At 34.9% G+C, this 22,274-nt stretch overlaps 2 protein-coding genes across 7 annotated transcripts in view; both read left to right on the forward strand.

Annotated features, from left to right (window-relative positions):
• LOC106181494 (melatonin receptor pdcr-1) overlaps positions 1–12,970 on the forward strand; it is a 28,684-nt gene extending 15,714 nt beyond the window's left edge. For all 6 annotated transcript variants that reach the window (XM_087008184.1, XM_087008183.1, XM_087008189.1 and 3 more), the window contains one exon: positions 6,935–12,970. In XM_087008184.1, coding sequence (XP_086864310.1) covers positions 9,025–9,942 — 918 coding nt within the window. In that variant the 5' untranslated portion in view covers positions 6,935–9,024 and the 3' untranslated portion in view covers positions 9,943–12,970. The remainder of the gene's footprint in view (positions 1–6,934) is intronic.
• Positions 1–22,066, forward strand: part of LOC106179479 (dipeptidyl peptidase 2-like) — a 43,398-nt gene extending 21,332 nt beyond the window's left edge. The window contains exons 3-12 of the mRNA XM_013563122.2: positions 16,584–16,747; positions 17,141–17,276; positions 17,628–17,715; positions 18,114–18,271; positions 18,574–18,643; positions 19,067–19,191; positions 19,660–19,816; positions 20,492–20,556; positions 20,928–20,998; positions 21,236–22,066. Coding sequence (XP_013418576.2) covers positions 16,584–16,747; positions 17,141–17,276; positions 17,628–17,715; positions 18,114–18,271; positions 18,574–18,643; positions 19,067–19,191; positions 19,660–19,816; positions 20,492–20,556; positions 20,928–20,998; positions 21,236–21,401 — 1,200 coding nt within the window. The 3' untranslated portion in view covers positions 21,402–22,066. The remainder of the gene's footprint in view (positions 1–16,583; positions 16,748–17,140; positions 17,277–17,627; positions 17,716–18,113; positions 18,272–18,573; positions 18,644–19,066; positions 19,192–19,659; positions 19,817–20,491; positions 20,557–20,927; positions 20,999–21,235) is intronic.
• The last annotated feature ends 208 nt before the right edge of the window (positions 22,067–22,274 follow it).

A 22,274-nucleotide genomic window follows, 5' to 3' on the forward strand; every position in this document is an offset into this window, starting at 1 on the left:
CTTTCGGAAGACCCAGAAGCTGGCCTCAATCCGCCCCTGTAAGATGAGGGTTTAAAGCGATAATCTACCAGAAACACATCTGAATGTGTACACCATTCACAGCAACCCAGCTGCCAACTCCCAAACCATGTTAAATCCAATCACAGTGATGGCAGATCAATGTATAAGAAATTGTAATCACTCATGAATTTCGAGCAGCCAGCTGTAATGGGAATGATTGCCTCTAAAAGGCTGTTCACACCATTTTTCCATTTGGCTACCCCAAAGCTAGGATTCTAATTGCTATTACCATTCTGTCCTGCTGCACTTATGAATAAGCTGTACACATATGTATGGCATATTCTTATGCTTTGCTACTTCAAAAGATTTTTGGCAAATTAGATTGCATGACCATATTCTTAATTCAGAGGAGGATGTCATAAAATCACCATTGTTATGACTGTGGAATGTAATGGATCATTTGTATTTTGATGCAGTGCATGTAAGATCATCACGGTAAGTTGTACAATTTCTTAGGTATTTTTTTTCTAAGACTATTTTTCCACTTGAGTGGTTTTGTGGAACTGTCATCACTGTCACGTGCATACATCTTTACATTCCTTAATTTACTTCACAAAAAGTTGAGGGTGTAGATTTGCAGGTAATAAATATTCCAATTCAAGTTAATCTGTATCAGTAGACTTGAGGGAGGGAAAAAAAAAGAAGGGAAAAGAGCATGAAGCAGCATGTGACATCTTCGTAGATAATCTATCAGTCTATCTATAGGATATTATGGGATATGTGCAGCACCATAAGGTTAGGTATTTCAAATTGCTTTCTGATAACCCATTTACTTCAATGTATGCCCAAGTGCGCTGCAGGATCAATAGAAATTGTTACAGAAATCACTTTTCCATTTGACATTTGGATGACATGTGTCTCATTTATTTTTTCTCGTTATCCCTGTTGTGTTTTACAGATTTCAGTTAACCATACTGATCATTCGTTTAAAAATAAACATGAAATGTTGGCTATAAATCGATTCCGTAAGATGCCAAGTATTCTAATATTTCACCAGTAAGAAATTTATTATGGTGCATGTTTTGAAAAGTTAATAGGCCAGCTGAAACCGAGCTTACTTTTTATCAATAAAAAATAAAGAAGATAAAAATAAATAGCTGAATAAATAAATGAGGGGATAAATAAGTAAATAAAACAATGTTCCTATAAGATCACATTTTAATTTGCCATACCATATTAGATGCAGGGAAGCAGATGTTGTAGTCCAAATATTGCAGTAGGGCATTACATTGTATGTTCTCTAGCTTGATGTGTTTAGTGCATTTAGTTAAGGTATGTTGAAAGGATTTGATAATTTTGTTTTAATAGTAAAAACTGTATTTGAGCAGTCAAGTATGTTGGTATTTTAATTTTGAATTTTATAACACATGGCTCAGTTTTGCAGCAAACTTTCAACCAGATTTCTGGAATTTCAACGTAACTGGTTCACTGGTACAGTAACATATGCTGTATATTGCACAAGTGCAGCAAGTCAATTCTCTTATTGAGTCCCAGATATGAAGACAATCCTTAGCACTTAGAATATATTGTTTTACCATGTACTAACTCACCAGTTGTTACCCCTGAAGCCATCTGAGGATATATATTTTTCAAGGTGTTTATATGATTTTCTAGTTGTCGTAAATATTTATGCCATCCCACTTCTCGTAAACTGTTTGTATTCTCTGTGGTGTTTGTTAACAGCAATGTTTTATGATAGATTTTCTAATGTTACAGAATATGATGAAGTAGTGTCTGGGTTAAACTATTTTTAATGGAAGCCTGCTGCTACCTCAGGTGCCATTACCCTTAGGTTGCCAATCACTCACAATGTCAGTTCTCAGACCTTGTTGAGTTAATTGCTATTCCCACATACCATTACTCTGAAATGAGTTATTAGAATATTATAGCTTTTCAGATCCTGGCGTTACCTAGAACTTCTGGTTCAATAAGGGAGAAACTAGATAAATGGAATGCTTTTGTTTTTGTTTTTGTCTTTTTCAGATCCTGGTGTTACCTAGAATTTCTGGTTCAAAAAGGGAGAAACTAGATAAATGGAATGCTTTTGTTTTTGTTTTTGTCCTTTTTTGCGTGTCAGCTGTCTGTAGTATTGATCAGTTGTTTTTTGTTTTGTAAATAAGCTCATTTATATCTGACATTCTCTTGAATCATGAATGCACAACAACATGCCTGACAACAACAGTAGATTGTCTTTTCTTATGCACCCTGATGAGTAATGGTAATTTTGGTCAAGATTTATCGAACTCACAGTAATTGAATCTGATCTCGGTGATATTAACAATACTGCAATGATCCTTGAAATCATGCCGTCCTTTCTGTGATTCAAGCTGTTGATAATCGATAAATGGGGTAGCTTGACCATTTATCAATGATCCTCACTGATTTTCAGTGATGCATGTTTGTGCAGTTCAACCAGATATAGAAGGAGATGAAACTATAAAAGGGAGATGCTGTAGTATCTGGGCACTAATAAATGATGGCAATTTCCCACACAGCCATTTTATTTAATTGTTCTTTATTGTGGCAACCATTGGTGCACTACATGTAGTACATACTTATAACCTACTGCAGTGTTTTCTCTGATGTCCTTTCATTGACATTGCTTCCTGTTGTTCCCTTGGGAAACAGGGCTTTTTTTTTTTTTGTAGATAAATAAAAGTTGGTGTTCATCGAAGGAGAACTGCTGATTGTATTGTTTAGTCAATATTAGGAAAAAAACACTGATTTACTAACTGAAAATTAAACCTAAATACCATATAGGGAATTTAAACAAATGAACCCTAAGTAATGAATTGGATTTTATTAAAATAAAAGTAAGGAATACTAGTGACATCTAATTTTAGCTGTAAAGGAAGTCACCTTAGTGCATTAAGCACTTAGAGATATTGCGTCTTGGCAAAGATGGCTCTGAATTGATTGTTTATTGATAACACGGTTGTTGCGCCAGGTGCAAAGACACGTACACTGTATGGATATGTGTGCCTCTTTGGTAGGACTCATTAGGACAAAATCAATGTGTCTGAAGGTCACAGTAATACAGTATGATTGTAATTGTAGATTTAAGTCTTTTGTTAAGCATCTTAAGTAATTAATTTATTAAATGCGGGTGGTAAGTTTTCATTTCAGCACATTAATGTGATCACCCTCCTCCTTAAACAGAAGTGACTTCCAATAATTTTCTGACATATTCCATTACTGGTACAGTTATTAAGCACATAATCTCCTGGAATATCAAAGTCAGTTACATATTTTACAGTATTTTTGTTTAATTGAAGGAACTCAATCAAGCTAAAATCAGCAGCAGACATGCTACAGTGTGTAATCCTTATTAATCAAAGTGATATATCGATTGATCTCTTCTAAAATATTCCTTCATTATTTATGGACTCCATGTACGGAAAGTGCTACTATTTCCTTTTCGAATTGTTTCATCTTCCAAGTAAGAGCATTTTAGTGCAACGTTATCTTAGAATAGCTACTAAGGCAGCAGTTTACTGTGCCCAAATGAAATCAATGAAATTACATGCACTAGTAGGACACTATGCTGAATGCTTACTCTGGAAACAAACAGATATTATGATGAAGACATAAGTCATGCTTCCAGTCCAGTTAATTCCACCTAACTTAGTGCAACTCCTCTCAGCAGGCTACTGTCATAATGATTGTAAGCAACCAGTCCTATGGAAAACCACTTATAATGATAGTACATAGGATGAGATAGAAATTAACTTAGCAGGCCAGTAATCGCAGGTTTATTTTTATTTATTTATTTATTTATTTATTTATTTATTTATTTATTTAATTTGGGGGGGGGGGGTGACCACCCTTTCTGGGGAAAGAGGTCTACTCTAAATCAAAATTGATCTTGTAGGTTCTCTGTCATTAATATTATGGTAGAAAGGTCCACTTTTTCAGAAAAAGATTACTTTCAATTACTGGCTACAGACCTGTAGATATATATGCTCATATGCAATTTAGCACAATTCTAAATGAGTGGCCTGCTAAGATGAGATGGTACATATCATGTACCAAGAAAAGTGGACCCAACTTTACTGTAAACATGACTTGCACACTATTTGATGTAATAGAACTTTGTTTTACTCTGCTTTAGTTCTTAGTCTAAAGCCAGTGCATTAAGGAATTTCAGCATTTTTGACTAAATTGGTTTAACCCATCACAAGGTCTCTCTTGGTAATAAAGTAGGGTATCTTTGGGACCCATTAAAACCTGTCTGCCATAATGCAGTTTTAACAGATTACTCTTCCCAAAGGCAGATATTAACTCTTGTCGTTACGGCACTATAGCTAAAAGGTGTCATTAGTGTAATTTGCATCTAGTGCCCTGGTAACTTCATAGCATTGCAGTTCTTCGTACTTTTTCTATCCTATTTGGATGACATTTATTTATTAGGGTATGTGTTGAATAAGCAACATTGAATATTGTGTGATGTGTTGAATTTGCAAAAAAAAGTTCCCAAGGTCACGGTGACATTAATATTGTACATGGGATTAATTTTTTTTTGGACTATCTTTTCTTTATAAACCTGTGCTTTGAACCAAAAGGTAATATCATTTCCCACCAGAGTCTGTATAGTTAGGAAAAGCAATTCTTGGAAAGCAATCTCATTGATACTCCCTATATCAGCTCACATATGCTCCACTTAATGGGCATTATTGTCAAAGGATACATCCGCTAATCTAGGGAGCAGTAGCAATGATAACGCTGTAACATAATACTTTTTTTTTTTTCATATCAGCATTGACTAAATGTCAACAGAATTACTTGCTGAGGCACTATTCTCACAGCAGGAACAAATAACTGTACTTTAGAAAAGAATGGTGAGGACACGGATGTTTGTTTATATGTTTGTGATGGTTATAGTTTGTCCCTAGTGTATGGTTATCTTTACTACTGTAGTCCAAACAGTAAACAGCAGTACTAACCCCATTAAGTATCAAATTCTGGTGCCAGGAATTTTTCTTGAAAGGTTTACTTCCTATTTTATCAAGAAAGAGGTGAATTTAAAAAATGCCTTTGTTCAGCTGAACATCATAATAAGGGGCTCATATTTCCTTAGCAAAATAATCAAAAAACAGACACTGGCTGCAGATTGTGGTTCACATCCAAATCATCAACCATGTCAAATTTCATGATAATATCTGATTTATTTAGAGAGTTACAACAAAAACCGAATTAAAAGGCAGCAAAATTGGAGAATAAAGCTTGGCTGCCTGGTATCCATTTAATCTGCGGGGGTGGAAAATGAAGCAACAGAAAATGGACTTTTTTCTTTAAAAGTGTTTGTTTTTATTGCAATAATACATGTATTAAGATAAGTATTTGAAATTTTCTTATAAACGAAATGAGAGGGAGCTATTTTGCTTAATAATAATATTTATAATAAAAATTATTAATATTATTATAATACCAATACCTCCTAGGGGGTTCACGTGAAGGAGATAGATGTTAAATTTCAAAATCATTTTTGAATGTTAGTCATCTTGTATGGACTTTCTTTCTGTCATGTTATTGGGATCAATCCCAAAAATTGATTTATTTTCATAAAAAAATAGACCAGTGTACAACTAAGTACTAGTACAGATTCTTTTGTTTTGTTGTATAAGACAGTATATTTGACAGCGGGCAGATATAAATATCTGTCCATATATAGACTCTTAGAGTGCATTCCCAGAGATTTTGATTGTTCCATCCGGAATCGACCTAACTCTCTGGGGGTTCACGCTAAATTGCAGTCAGCCGAGCGCCCACGGTAGTTAATTACCCCCTTACAGCTGTTAGTAGGCGTGACAGATGCTTAAGCCAGGTAAGCTCACAATAATCTAGTGAGACTCCCCACAGGGATAGATTGATCTAAAATCTGTGGGAATGGGGTCTTATTCTTAGATAGTATTGTAGGATTCACCAGACAGTTCTTTTCACAGTTAATTGGTTATCAAATATCTTTCTTGGCTAACGGGCTTTCTTGTTTCCCTCTGGGAATTTCTGTTGTTTGCAACAGCGTCAAATTTGGCTGACAGGATTGTCTGACATTTGAATTTAAAACCATAATAGCTTATATAAAAATCTTTATGTAGGCTTTAGGATTGGATACAGTCTGTTTCATTTCACGTATTAACCTCATCAAATAGTTATTGGAATGCTATTTCCAAATCTTTTTTCATGTCGTGTGTACCAAAACAATACTTCAAAAAGACCACCATTACCATCTGCTTCAAGAAGTTTTGCCTGTCATAGGACATAACAATGTACTAATCCTTGAAGTTTTATGATAATTGTTGAAATTAACCTTTTGTATGATGCATAAATCTAGCAATATTTAAAAAGATTATTCTCAGTATCTAGCATCTAGAACATGTAACAGGATATATTTGATATTGCAATTATAAAACCACTATCAGCATTCAAATGTTTCCAAGCCTTCTCTCTTTGTCTCACATCTTTTGACTGTTAATTTAACTTCAATATCCTATATCTCATTTTGTGAAAAATATATCATGGGTCTTTTATGCCCAAAGGCACAAAACAGCCAAACCGTCTTGCTGTGACTTTAATTGTTTTCCCAGAATTTTAGTCACAAGAGATTATTTTTATGGAAAACAGTGCATGGTCATTGTAAGTGATGCTGAATAATATCTGGACACCACAGAGTTTATGGGACAAAAAAAGGTTTAATGTAAAGGGTGGGTTCTCTCTTAACTCCCCCCCCCCCCCCAATTCCCCACCCATAAGTCTAATGCTAATTTTTTTATTATTTAATTAAGGACCTTATCTTTTCTTTCAGTTTTAACAGTGGGCCAATTTCTTTGACATAAATTGATAAGTTGTGATAAGACTTTTGTTTTATGTATTTCAGATTTCAAGATGTAAAACAGGAGAATGATCTTCAGATAAGCAACAGTCACATGAAGTGAGAAGCAGAGGCTATATTACAGAATATAACTAAAACAAAAAGAAAGAAGTTACAGGATGAACTTGGAAATCTAACTGCAATGTGAAAGTTGACCACATGCTGAACTTTTGATTCCTGTGAGATCCTGATGTGAATCCTGGAATGACCAAAGAGATAAGGATGTGATCCAAGAAAGTTTCCACCACTTCGATTGAAGCACGAAAAAAGAATCTAGCATTTTCCTTCAAATCAGGATGATTTACCATTGCTGCGCCTCACAATTCCAACAAATGGAGTCATTTCTTGAATGCCACTGACTTCTTTTAATGTCACTTGTCTTAGATTACATTGTGGTTCATTTTCTTAGTCATTCAATAGCTGTAGTTTATAAATACCTTGTGTAACCCACATTCTGAGTGTCAGCTAAGGCCGATGTGACAGAATTCAGGTTCAATTATCCAGATTAGAATGAGGAAAGACACTGATTACGAAATACATCTATCCAAACTAATATCTCGAGGATCTGCGTGTTGTCTGTGTCATAAGAAGAAGACTAATGAGATTGAACCAAGGAAAATTGCTGTGATTGCCTGCTGAAATGAACCCTTGCGGTAAGAATCAGCTGCCTGTGATGATTCCAGGAACTCATTATATACGTGCAATCATTGTTGTGATGTTAACTTGGGAGTTCACATTATTTTCATTATAGATGTACTGTTGTAGTAGCAGGGACCAAATGGATGCATAGAAATGTGCAAATTGACAAAAAAGTTCTGGATTTCATTGGTGTCAAAACAAGTGTTCAAGAAAGCCATTGCCAACGTGTTTGGGTAACAGAGTGATGTCAATTCATCAACGATACAGGAAGATTGTGCGTGGAGAAAAATTTGACCAAAGTTTATAATTTTGAGTGTGTGGATTTAGCTACCAGATTCTTGATGTCTTGTTGGATGAGATTACTTTCATCTTCAACATGGGCAGTTATTAGTGAAGTTTTCTTCACTCACACAGATTAAATTTTTAGACAGACTGGTGACATTTTTGAAAATGTCATTTGATTTCCGACAAGTATTAGATAAAAGGTCACAGAGATAAATTTTTGGTGACTTTTTCGATAAAAAAAAAAAAAAAAAAATTCAGTTTTGCAGGGGAGTATTCATAAAGTTGACCCCTGTGTAAATGCAGGAACAAAATCAGTGGACAGAAGTGTAGCTGACATTTTGAAAACCTTTTCAAGCATTGCAGGGTGTCAGTTTTTGTTTTGTGGGCATGACATGATGAATTTTAATGAAAGTTCCAAACCTTGGACAGCTCATGTTCCATTGTGTGCAAACTGCCTAGAAATGACAGAGGAGCATTGTTTCAAAGTATCTTCATAGCCTGTCACTGTAGTCTTCCTGCGGTTCTGTTTGATGGCAAAATCATTCTGAAGACAAATGAGAAGTGGGATTTACAGGATTTGGTTTTCATTTTTAGAATGTTTCAGTGCTGGAGGCAGTCACAATATCTCTCTATCATTACCACTGTGGTCTAAGGTTCATGAGACTGCTCTGTGAGACTTTTGGCCTTTATGCTGGAAGCCACACCAGGGATGGGAGTTTGATTCCCTCAATCTCCACAATACTTTTGTGAAACAAGTCTGCCATCAGTCCTGCAGGGAACATTATTACCAGAGAATGGCATCTAACTAGATTGAGTGCACTTTTGTTTGACAGATCATAACTTTTAGTGATTTGATGCAGCATATTTGCAAGGACTAAAGATATTCATTGTGTTTCAGTTCATGCTGTGTATCTGATGACTTATAGAGATGCAGGTGATGTTTTTTTAATGCCCTCTGTAAATATGGAGTCAGAGAGATAACAGTGGGCAGCATAAAAGTGGTATATATATATATTGATGCTTTATTAAGACGATCCAAGATGTGTGTATTTTGAAGTCACTGTTTACATCTTTTTGGCAAAGGAAACATTTCTCAGTGCACAGTAAATACAAGTGGGTGGCCCGTACAAAGCAAGGACTCAGAAGGACTTTAAGTGCTCAGAGGTGTGAGAATGGAAGTTGCATTCCAATACGATAGCTTTTTCATTCTTCTCATAATGTTCCTCATTTGGTTTTTCAACATTCTGATGTTGGTGATAGCGTGGAAAACGTGCGCCTTAAAAAGCATCAATCGATACTTCTTGACATCAATGACTGTGGCAGATTTATTAATTGGTATTTTCATCGTACCGTTTTCATTTTGGACTTCGTTGTTCAGTGAATGGGTATTCAACGATAAGTTCTGTCATGTGGAGGCCTATCTGAATGCAATATTATGGATAGTTTCATTATATTCTTACATGTGTTTGTGTATTGACCATTTTGTTGGGATCAGAAAACCACAGAGGCATGAAGCGGAGCTCTCACCACTGCGATGTTTTTGTTGGGTAACATTGATATGGATATCTGCATTGTGTTTTTGCTGTCCCCTCATGTTTGGGGAAAATCGTGGACGGTATGAAGACAACACCCACCTTTGTGTCATAGATTGGAGCTCGCAACGGGCATACTTCATTACATCAGGGGTGGTTATAACAGTGCCTGCGTTAGTCGTAATAACATTCACTAATTTGTACATATTCACAGATGATTATAAGAACAGGAAGGAAGTTTACGAGAAATTTTTCACTTGGAATCGAGGAGGGCGCCCAGAAAATTACTTTGCAGCATTTGTGATTGGACTGGTGTATCTGTTCTCATGGCTGCCATGGTGCATCGTGGAGCTTTTTGACCATTTTAAAATTTTGGGGTACGATAAGTACCCGCAACAAATGGACTTTTTCCTTTTGTGGCTTGTTGTATCAAATTCCTTCTTTAAATTGCCAGTATTTTTACTGTGTTCACAAGAATTCCGTGATGGTCTGAAATATGTTTGGTATAATGTCAAAATGGCGTGTAGATCTTCCATCGAAATCACCACTGCCATTTAGACTTTTGTGTCTAAAAAGCTCAAGAATAACTATTTACTGTATGTGTCAAATAGAAAAAATATGAGTGTGTGATGAGATTGATAAAAAGTTGTGAATTTCACTAAATTTAGTTGATTTTTTTAACTTAAATTCTTAATCATTTTGTATAAATAAGTCATATAATGCACTAAAATACTGTGAACTCTATCAAAAGTCAAGTGATAATAAAACAAAAAAATGTTCAAACTCACAGGACTCCTTTCTCAACCTAAAAACATTCATATTGAAGTATATTCGAATGTGTTGAAAATCAATACAGAAAATATGAGAGATGATGCTTGAAATAATAATATATTTTTCATATGACGTGATTAGTCCATTAAGGATTTGATTATCATATACCTGTACATGTACATATTTATATATCTTCATTGAAGAGTTCAAAGGTGTACTTCTGCAGATATTGAATGAACTAGGTTACAAACAAGTGATGTAAGGATCGCTCATGATAGTTAGACCCCATTTCCAGAGATTAGATTGATCTACTTTAGATCGACCTAACTCCCTGGGGGTTCACGCTAAATAGCTGTCAGCCGAGCTGACACGAAAGTTAATTACCCCCTTACAGCTTGTAGTAGGCGGGACGGCGGGATTTAAGCTGGATTATCTGACAGTAATCTAGTGAGACTCCCCGCGGGGATAGATTGATCTAAAAGCTCTGGGAATACAGCCTTAGACTAGGTTCCCTCAGATTTAGATAAATCCATCTGGATTGACCTAACTCCCTGGGGGTTCACACTAAATTGCTGTCAGCTTCCGGGAGCCGAGCGCGCACTAAAGTTAATTACCCCCGTACAGCTTATAGTAGGCGGGACAGACATTTAAGCTGGTTAAGCTGACAGCAATCTAATGAGACTCCCCAGGGGGATAGATCGATCTAAATATCTGTGGGAATGGTCTCTTACTGTACCCAGTACTAGTATGTTGTAAGAACTATAGTAGTAATTTTAATTAAAAGTTAACATGGATGATTTATCGTCATTAAGGAATATCCATATGTCATTGTGAATAAAAGTTGGAATGAAATGTGATGGTGCTTAAAGTCCCAAGGTGCTCATGATTAGTACTGTACAGAATGAAGTTTGACTCTTAGACCCCATTCCCAGAGATAAGATCAATCCAAACTAGATCGACCTAACTCCCTGGGGATTCATGCTAAATAGCTGTCAGCAGAGCGGGCATGAAAGTTAATTACCCCCTTACAGCTTGTAGTAGGCTGGACGCACATTTAGGCCGGATTATCTGACAGTAATCTAGTGAGATTCCCCACGGGGATAGATCGATCTAAATGTCTGGGAATACGCCCTTAATTGAGGGGTTTGTTGTTGGGTGTTTATCTGTCAGACACAATAATAATAAATAATGTACTTTTGTGTCATTCAGACAGATATATATCTTGAATATGAGACTGTTGATACACCATTGTTTGTTCCAGTGATGTGTGGATATCATTCATTTCGTATATGTAAATGTATAATGATATTTTTATAATACGTACCCCATGTTTTCTTCATTCTCAGTATGTGTATACTGTGTAGTTCAGAAATTTTTGATTTACTCATTTGTTTTTCATAAGCACCTTTGAGGCTTTCAGTAGTGTGGTGACCCTTGGCTAAATAAAAAGTTTGCAGCAATATTGCCCCATACTAAAAGTTGGAAGCATTGAGTTTGCAAGAAAATAATTATTGCTGCTAATTTGCATTGATTTTCATACTGTTACACAGTAGCAAATTTGCTGCAAATTTGCAAGAAGGAATTGCAGTTTGCAGCAAATTTGCAACAAGCCTGATATTTTACTAAGGAGAATTATGAAATTGAAAATATTTATATTTTTCATTGAATGCAGCATATGGTGATTTATCATCCTTGTGTTTATGGTAGCCTTAAGGCATTCCCTTAGCAAAATGAAAAGTTTGTGGCAAGGAGTTAGCAAAAGTTTGTAAGAAAAAATTTGTATTGCTGGTAATTTCACAGCAAAATTGCAAGAATGTCTTAAGTTTGTGGCAAGTTTGCAAGAAAGTCTTTTTAGTCTTGAAAATTTGCTGCAAATTTGCGAGAAGCCCATTATTGACATTAAGGTTTGCAGTAAGTTTGCAGGAAAGTATTCAAGTTTTTACAAATTGGCAGAAAATTCAACAAATTTACAAGAACATAAAATTCCTTTTTGCAAATTTGAATCGAATTTGTGAGAAAGTTTGCAGCAGGCCCGTTTTTTCTGCTAAGGGTTAGGATGCCTACTTAGCTGCATACATTTGTACATGGACAGAATGGCATTGTAATTCTGAAACCAAATGCCACTTCTTGCTCTTACTGAGGATTGTAGAGGTCATATCCAGGGTATCTCCCATAAACTATGCTTGTTTGCACACACAAAAGCCTCATAGTAGTTACATTATTGAAGAGAGTTATTGCATGTTCATCATGCTGAACAAAACAATCATTGTCTTTAGATTTCACTTCAGATTAAGTCACGTTGCAGTAATTTCAGTTCAGAAGGCAAAGGTCAAAGGTATAGCACCTAACTGTATTTTTAAAAAGTAGTTACATTTGTTTACCATTTTGATCTGAAAAATGTTTAATTTGTCTTATTTTTAGATAAAATTACATTATGGCAGTCTATAATTAAAATGGTATGTGTTTTGAAGAATTTCTTCATAAATAGTTCAGGTGATTTGCTCTATATAGAAAAGCGAGAGTACATGTACTTTGTAGTTTTATTGTTTGTTAATCAAGTTGTAATTGATAATTGTTCTACTTGTACCCTGGATATAGGTCAATGTAATCAGATGTTTTTTTCTGAAAGGTCCAAAGGATGGTATTAATGTGATAATCTTGACTATACTGAAGCTTTCAGTACAAGTTTGAAAACAACAGAACATGATAGATGATTTTTATCCTTACCAACAAAGATGGTTACGTAAGTGGGATCAGAATATATAAAACTACATATTGATATGTAAAATATTAAAGAAACCAATTCAAAGTAGTAGTTTGATGTGTAGTTTTTTTGTGATTGATGTATTCTCTCTGGTGTGCTTCATGGACATTTAGAAGCACTTAATTACTGCAGCTATATCTGTATGAAGGCATTCACAACAGATGATCCTTGGATCTACTGATCCGCTGATCCAATATGGTGGATCCTTCATAAAAGAAGAGCCAACTAATCTGCAGATGGTCTCTCCGCCTCCGCATGCATTTGACTTTGCATTCAAACCTTGAGTGATTCAAAGCCCAACCTTCCTCTGCTGCCAAAAATCCATTACCAAGAATGATCAACAAAAATGCCAAAATATTAAATATTGTTGTTTTTTTTTTCATTAATTATTCTTGCTAGATATGCTGGTGGTTATACTACCATATGTACACATGTTAAAGCAGCCATTTCTCTTATATTAATAATCTGGAATTTTTAAAGCCCAAATAGTTTTATCTTTTAAATATTTTAGTTAAACCTTCTTCATGCCTGTAATTTGTATTTATAATTAGATTTCAAACATATAACACTTCCTCTTTGCAGCAAATTAATTTTTTATGCCTTAAATTTGCTTGGCTTGTCAATTGATTTTAGCTCACAGGGGTAAACCAAATTACTTAAATTATTAAATTGAACATCTTTTTTCAATTTGCAGTTTGGAATAATTCAGAATTTTTCTAGACACATAACACAAACTAGTACTCCATGCCAATTAAACCATGCTGCAAGTTAAGGGAGTCCCATATCAAATTATAACACCATTATGTAATATTGTTTTTGAATGAGGATATGTCAAACCCTTGGAGACATATACTATATAATGAACTGTCTGGTAGAGCCAGAGAACTAATGGATGTATTGTGTTTTTCTATATATCTGTTTTTTCCCTGGCATATATCTGGGACAGGAGATACGTTATTATAGAGTTATTTGAATGCATTGACATGAATACCAAGTTCCTTTGAGATTTCAACACACTGACATATTGCGGCACTGCATTGATAAAAGTATTAGAAATATGTCCCTGATTGTAAGACAATAGAGACAAGTTTTACCAGAATCCAGTCATTCTAAGAAAAATTGCTTCCTAATGGACAGAAGGAGTAATTATAGGAAGATAAATAATTGGAAATGTCTGAGAAATATGAGTAAGTAATGATCTTTTGAGCACGAAGTTTTGGATTGTCGTTAGTCTGACGCAAGGGGACATCTGTTTTTATGATTCAGAAGTAAGATTGTTAAAGACTTTGAAAACTAAGTATATTCCAAGTATTAACAGACAAAAAAAAATGTACATTTGATGTGTATGATTGGAAAATGGCACAGATATTTATGATAAGCACCTCTAAAGCTAGGAAAGAAAGGTAATGATGGTTCAATTATATTTATATAATAATTGTGGTTTTGCCCCAACTGCCTGATTGTAGTATACATAATTTAATGTTTGCTCATAAATTGAGCAGTGTTTGATTCCCCTTATGGTCTTGACCAGGTTTGGCATGGCCATTTAGAAATTGAAAGTTTGACAAGATTGTGGTTCACACCTAATTATTTGCCAATCATTTCAACATTGGATGGCTTATACAAAGATCATAGTTGATATGATCAGGCTTCCAGAATGCACGCAAGCATGCACGCAAGCATGCTCACACACATGCATACACATGCACACAAACCAGTATATCATTGTTGTAAAATGTCAAGAATTTTCATCTTTGGTGGAAATTTAAAGTACAAAATAAAGCTAGGGAATAAACAATGTGTTTATTACCTTCTGGTGATAATTATCACTTTGTGGTACAGTAACATTAAGTTATATTTTGTGTGTAGAAGAAGAGTGTTATACTGGTCAGAACTGGAAAACATCCAAGTTAAAGAAAATGCCAATTAATATAGTATAACATTATCTTAATTCCAAAATGTTGGACGTCTTTGCACTGTACCTGATGTTTCCTCCACCTAATCACAATGTACAATTAAGCACAAGCATACTACACTCAGCACCAAGGAGTCCAATCTGTCCAATTTGTATTATACATACATGAGTACTTGCATAAAAGAAAGTCAATTTCAACACTGTGATCTTCGGGGTATTCAGCAATTTTAAACGGGGTTCAAAAGGGTGCGAGTGTGTAATGTCTTAGTAATAGACCTATTGTGCACTGATCATGCTCTCTCTCAGGAATATAACATGATGTGAAAGGATATTGGAATTTCTTCTTGATATGTTGCCATAGCAACAGACTCTTACGACTGCTTAATTCAGTTTCCCAGATCTCCAAACAACGTACTGTACATTATTCTCATTTGTCTCCAAATGGAAGACAGAAGAAAATTTCCATCAGCATTTAATTGTCAAAAACAATTGCTTCCAAAAATTAAATTGAAGGCAACTCTTTATAATGATAATTGTAAGCTGTGTAGCTCATGCATTATACTTGTGCCTGTTGTTTTATGAAGAAGATTCAACTTTATGTGGTAAAATAAGACAGATGTATGCTGGAAGGCAGTTTTTTGTATAGTGCAAGTTGGGCAAAGAAAATGTCAAGGAAAGTAGATAAGTTGCTCTGGGTTCAAATTGTCTAAATAGGCAAATTTGTCTACTTATCTTTTTCTTGCCTGACCATTAGTCTTTTTAGAGGAAAGCTGGAGGTGACAGGGATGTCTAGAAAAAGAAGATTACCTGCAGCTGGAACTACTAAAGTTGGGGGGGGGGGTAGGTAATGGAAGTATATGTGTTCGATCTTATCCAGCACTAAAGCAAATTCTTCAAAATGAAAAAAAGAAATACAACAGAATTAGTAAGGCTTTTTAAAGGCAATTTTCCAGTAATATTAATTATTATTATTATTATTATTATTATTATTAATTTTGCCAAAAGATATAATTCCTTTTAATGAACAGATAACTTGTGGACATTCTCACCACAAATCAGTTGACGTAATGAGATTTTCACGACAAACGTGTGTACAGCATAATCTGGCCTTTGGGATTGATATTATGCAATACATTGAGAAACAGACCATTTGCTGTCACTGCAGGTTAATTTACCATGAGGGTTCTAGCCTTCAATGACATTATAGTTACTTCGAGCCCTTTTGTTTCTCCCAAAGCGCCCCATTTTTCAGAGACTGTCAGACTGTTTGAACAGATTATAACTTTCATATTTCCCAAGGGAGGTGGGTAACATTCCAGAGACCAAGGAAAGATTACGTTTATTAGGAATCAACTGCAGAGATCATAATGACCAGGGCATGAGCTTCTGTGGAATGTCTTCATGATACAGGTGTATCATCAGTACTTTTCTGATATATCACTTCAAGGAACTTAATTAAGTCATTCCATTAGTTATTTTTGAGGTGATGGAGAGACTTGAGGGTGATGCAATGTAAAACATATCACTTCTGTATCAATTTGCTTAATATGGCTTTTGAAGCCAAGAAGCATGCTACGTTTCTATAAGGAAGCCGAGTGAATGCCGGTTCTACTTTCAGACCTTTCTCATTAATTACCAGTAAATTAATTATTAGCATCTGCCATGTAAAGTGTTGAATTTTTTATTTCAGTTCAAGACTATGGTACCTGATGTGAATATTTTTAATGTTAAATCTGTATCATTTTCCAGAGATTTTATGGAAACTCATTACCATGTGGAAAGGAATCTTTCAAGGATCCGTGCATTGGTTTACTGACAGCAGAGCAGGCACTGGCAGACTACGCAGTGTTGCTGACACAGCTGAAGAAAGACTTGGGAGCCAAGAATGTCCCTGTTATTGCCTTTGGGGGCAGGTGTGTAGATAAGTGCTTTTAGTTATTTTTTAAATGCAAAATTCCAAGTGCACTTGTTTACCTTTTTAATTTGGAGGATTTTATTTATGGAGGATTCAGAAGATTCTTTTGATATTTTGAAACTTATATGTATAAACATATTAAAATTTTTGTTCAGCTTCAGAAGGACATTTGCAAAAGTAATAAATAAGACTTTAAATCGATCATCTAAAGGCTAATCAAAAATTAATCTGTAGGCTCTTTTTTTTTCTGAAAATTCATTTTCAAAATTTGCCTCAAAAATTTAACGTTGTAAACAGTCAGCACAAGGTAGCCATAGATTTTATAAAGTTATGGCAACATTTCTGTAGTCTGACTTTTCTTCATTTACATTACATTTTATCCCTTTCACAGTTATGGCGGAATCCTAAGTGCATACATGCGGTTTAAGTACCCCAATGTGATAGATGGCGCCATTGCAGCCAGTGCACCACTGCTCTCCACAGTTGGGGCTGCTCCAGGAACCTACTTCTGGGAAGATATAACTCGTGTTGGTTGAAATAGTATTTTGTTTGGAAAGAGAATGAACCACTGCATCAACTTACCATGTATATCACCAGCTACCCATTTACAGTTATAATACAGTATATCTCTCCCCCCCCCCCCCCAAAAAAAAAAAAAAAAAAAAAACCCTCCAATTGCAAGGTTGCGAGACAAAGTGCATGGTAATCTTAAGCATCAGCAACATGTGTTTGGAAATGTAAAATGGATCCCTGTTTGCAACTCATGTATTTAACCATTAGCTCAATAAAAAATTATCTTTCTCTTCACATTAAATATAATCAACCCTCATTTGAAAGTGTGTAGAAGGTGAAAGTGATTGTGTTAGTTGTGATTTCAGGATTGTGCCATGGCTCACCCAGAGTGCGTCCCCAAGACTAGAGCTGCTTTTGTTGAAATGGAAATGATGTACCAACTGGGCAGTAAAGGTACATATATAGCTTTCAGACCTTGCTGATAAGTGGAAGATAAAAAGAGTGAATATGTTAAAAATATTAATGTTGAATATTAGTATATAGAGTACATAAAGTATAGTCAAAATATGTTTCATAAAGAATTAAATCCTCTTGAAAGTTTTATTTGTACAGCTGCAATTACACTTAGTAAAGTTGTCTTATTTCAGAATGTCCAAAGGGACAGAATCAATGAAAACAGAAATTAAAGCTGACATATTTAACAAGATAGTATCTTGGTCATCCACTTTCTTTACAATTTTACATGCCAACAACACAAATGGAATGGTTATTTTATTTTTTGCCAAAAGTTAAAACATGCATCTTCTGGTAACTGCTCTGCATATTTTAATGATCTCAACATTTCCCTGCAGGACTGCAGCAGCTCTCTGCAATATTCAAGCTGTGTAACCCATTGAAAAATAAAGCAGACTTCAAACACTTGCAGGGATGGACAAGGAATGCTTTTGCCAACGTGGCCATGTTTAATTATCCATATCCTGCAAATAACCTTCCTGCAAACCCCATACAGGTAGCTGTTTTCTCAGTCAATAGAAATCTCATTGATTTTTAAAAAGGGATTATTTATTTATTTAGATTAATAAAAAAACTAGATCATTTTCTGCAAATTCGTCATTGATAACTGTGAATTTTTAATTTTGGGGTAGGTTTACCTCATATTTTTAATATGTATACCTACGAGTAGCAGTTTGAAGTGTTATTTGACATAAATGATGATAATTGTAATGATAATACATGTAATAAGAAAAGTGATAAGCAGCAACAGCAGTAGAACTTTGTATTTACCCATTATTATTTTTTTTCCTTAAACAGAATATGTGCAAGCTAATCATTAATAGTAGTATCGTGGAGTTGAACTTGAAGGGTCTGGCAGCTGCAGCAGGCAAGCAACACTTTTAGTTTGTATAAAACTTTTTTTGATTAGAATTGTATGTTTTTTTTTTCCACAAGAGACAATAAAAAACCTATTCCCCAAATTTCAAGACTGCAGGATCCATCTGTACTAGCAGAATCCATTTAATTCCGAGGGGATTCTCGCTAAATTGCATTCAGTTTAAGCAGCTTAAATGTCTGTCATGCCCACTGAAGCTGCTATTAACTTTAGAGCACACTGAAACTAAATGCAATTTTGCGAGAAACCCCTCGACATAGATCGATCCTGCTAGTACGATAGGGTATGGGAATGGTCCCTAAATGTCCCCTATCACATACAATGTACATGTACTTAAACTCTCAGATGGATTAACAGTAGGAATGGGAACTCAGATCAGGATCTATTCAGTCTGACCCTTCATTTTATTTGTAGGTTTATATTATAATGCAACCAGTGGAAACAGTAGGACGTGTTTTGACATTTATTCTGACTTTGTGGAGTGTGCGGACCCCACTGGCTGTGGCGTGGGCTCTGACAGTTTGGCCTGGGACTTTCAGGTGGGTATACATGTACATGTAGTTAGATAATTAGAGTACTTTATGATCTGTGTATTTCTTCAAAAATTAAAGGATTTGGTAAAGATTTTCAAAGTGCTTTCAAGCAAAGATCCAGTACTTGGATCATGTTGGTTTCTAGTTTCAAGTCGCTTCCAGTGCAGTCAACTTTTCAATGTATAGAACTTGTTGAACAAGTGGATAATCAGACTGTTTAATTTTTCTGATAAAAAATTTAAAAAAAAACAAACTTACACATGATACAAACTGTATAATTAAGCTAGTATGAGCATGCTATTCACTCAATTATCATAGTGTTGGTACACATAATATTAATATGCTAATTGAATCAATAAGATGTGTTGTAGTGTTCAATCTTTGCCAGTAGTTTGCCTGTCATTGGTAATGAATGAAGCATATACATGGCCTTACAGTACTTATCCATGCTACATAATTTATATGTTTTCATAGGCCTGCACTGAGTTTGTGATGCCGCCCGGCAGTGACGGAGTCAGTGACATGTTTCCTGTCCTGCCCTTCACCCTGGCTATGAGGACAGAATACTGTCAGCAGAGGTGGAATGTCACTCCAAGAGATAACTGGACTAGGATAAATTACTGGGGACCAGGTAGATACACTTAAGCCCCATTCCTATACACACCTGGATCCATTTACATGGATCAACTCAACTCTGTGGGAACTCTTGCTGACTGCAATCAGCTTAACTGAATGATTGGCATTAAGTAGAATGCAGAAAAGCTGGTGATTATGCAAATATCTTGAAAACAAGAGGTGTCTCATTCAGTTAAGCTGATTGCACTTAGCGAGAGTCGTGGTGGAGCTGGGTTGATCCATGTAGCCGATGGTGTCTGTGAGAATGGGGTCTTTAACGTGTTTCCTTTCCCTTTCCTTGCCCTGTTCTTTGCACACTCTGTAAGGAAGATCTGGGCCCTGTAACTCGAAAGCATCGCACATAGCGACCAAGCGCAAGCGTCTCGATTCCATAACTCACCCTACTCACCCCATATGGGGGTTATGGAATCGAGACTCTAGGGCTCAGTCGTAGTGTGTGATGCCTTCGAATTACAGGGCCCTGGTGTCAGAGCAGGCGAAATGTCACATTGTTACATGACCTGCCCAAGATATATATTACTGATCAAAAAACCAACATCAAACAAGTTATTGCCTACAGCTGTTACATGGTCTGGACAACTTGGAGCACTTTGAAGGCTTCAAAGCTATAACTTGTTTAACATTTTTGTGTTGAGCATGCGGTCTTTAATTTTGTTTATTATTTTTTTAGATATTGAAAGTTCAAGCAACATTGTGTTTTCTAACGGAGACTTGGATCCCTGGCACAGAGGAGGGGTGGGTGTTGAAATATATTGGGACTTCAAACAAGTTGTAAAGATATTGGAAAACTATCAGATCTCTCTCTCTCTCTCTCACACACACACACACACACTTAAACTCAAACATGTAGATATTGATTATATTTTGATACTACATTTTGTACAAATATTAGGAAAATTATCCCCTCCCTCTCCCTCTCTCTCTCTCTCTCTCTCTCTCTCTCTCACACGCACACACTAAAACATCAATAAAGATATTGATTATATAATCTTACTACCATACAAAGCATGATGACTCTGACAGTGGCACATGGTGAACTTGTATTTTTTATTCCCAGTGGTAAAATTATCAGCTTTTAGATATTTAATATTTTATATTTCCCGTAGTTCAACTCCAGCCTTTCAAGCACCCTGATAGCAGTGAAAATAGAAGGTGGTGCACATCATTTAGATCTCAGGTACAATTATATACAACATTGATTATCATTTCAAGATTCTTCAGTTGTTCATTTAACGTTCCCTGTAACCTTAAATCTTAATTGAATCTCAGTTAAATACCAGTAACTTATTCTTTGTTTAACCATTTGTACTTGTATACAATTTTTAGAATTATAAAATTATTTTGATGGTGTTCAGGAATTTTCAAATGTAAGTTATATTTTATGAAATGTTAATTTATAATTTTTTTACATCAGATCTAAAAATGCAGCTGATCCACAGTCAGTGATCAAGGCAAGAAAAGTGGAGGTTGCCAATATACAGAAATGGATAAAACAAACTCATCATTTAAAAGGAAAAGAACCAAGAGTCGATGATATCTCTGTATTAAAGGCATTGGAAGAGATTTTAGAGGACCTGTAGTGATACAAAATATTGAAATGATTATATGATACTTAATTAAATAAATAAATACAAGTAAGTACTGGTAAATAAATAGTGAAATACCTTTAGATGTGTATTTGCTGTTATGTTGAAACACAGAAACAATTATAATTTAAATTTTGTTCTTCTTACAGAAAATGGAACAGTGGCAAATTGAACTGTTTTTTTTTTCAATATGTGTATAAATGAAGTTTAATATACAGGGCTAGTTTGGTTATAATATGTGTACCCACTACTTCTACTGCTTTTCAAGTCGGTAGATTTGATTTGCTTAATAGTAAACATTTTGATAAGATTCTCTTTGAAGTTAACCAACAAATCCTTTTTGATATTGATACTAGTAATCATTTGAAGTAATTTGATATATTTAATTATACTTAATTATTTAAAATATTTTATTTTATTTTATTTATTTATTTATTTGTCTGTCTGTTTATTTAGTTATTGTTTTTTGAAAAAAAGAACATTTTAAATTATACATTTTTTTATTTCACATTTATCCTATCCTCATGCTTATGTCATAAAATGGCAATAATTTAATTATGCATGTAAATGCTATATGAAGGAAAATAAATACTTCAGTAAAATATGAAAGCACAGTACATGTGCTGGTATATAAAACGCTTGATGGAAAACAGTACAAGAAATCCAAAATAAAATGATAATGATATTCAGCTCTGGTTTAATGTTGTACATTGTACTACTATTCTATTTGGTAAAGGGTAATTGAAAATTCATTACTGTAACCGTAAAAGCATTATCTAAGTTAACTCCAAATATTTCATTTGGATATGAAGACTACAGAAACAGTGTAGATGTATGACTACCTCAGGTATTCTGTGGAATCTATTT

The sequence above is a fragment of the Lingula anatina genome, chromosome 3, assembly GCF_051362555.1.
Source record: "Lingula anatina isolate TDL-2025a chromosome 3, LinAna3.0, whole genome shotgun sequence".
Lineage (NCBI taxonomy): Eukaryota > Metazoa > Brachiopoda > Lingulata > Lingulida > Lingulidae > Lingula > Lingula anatina.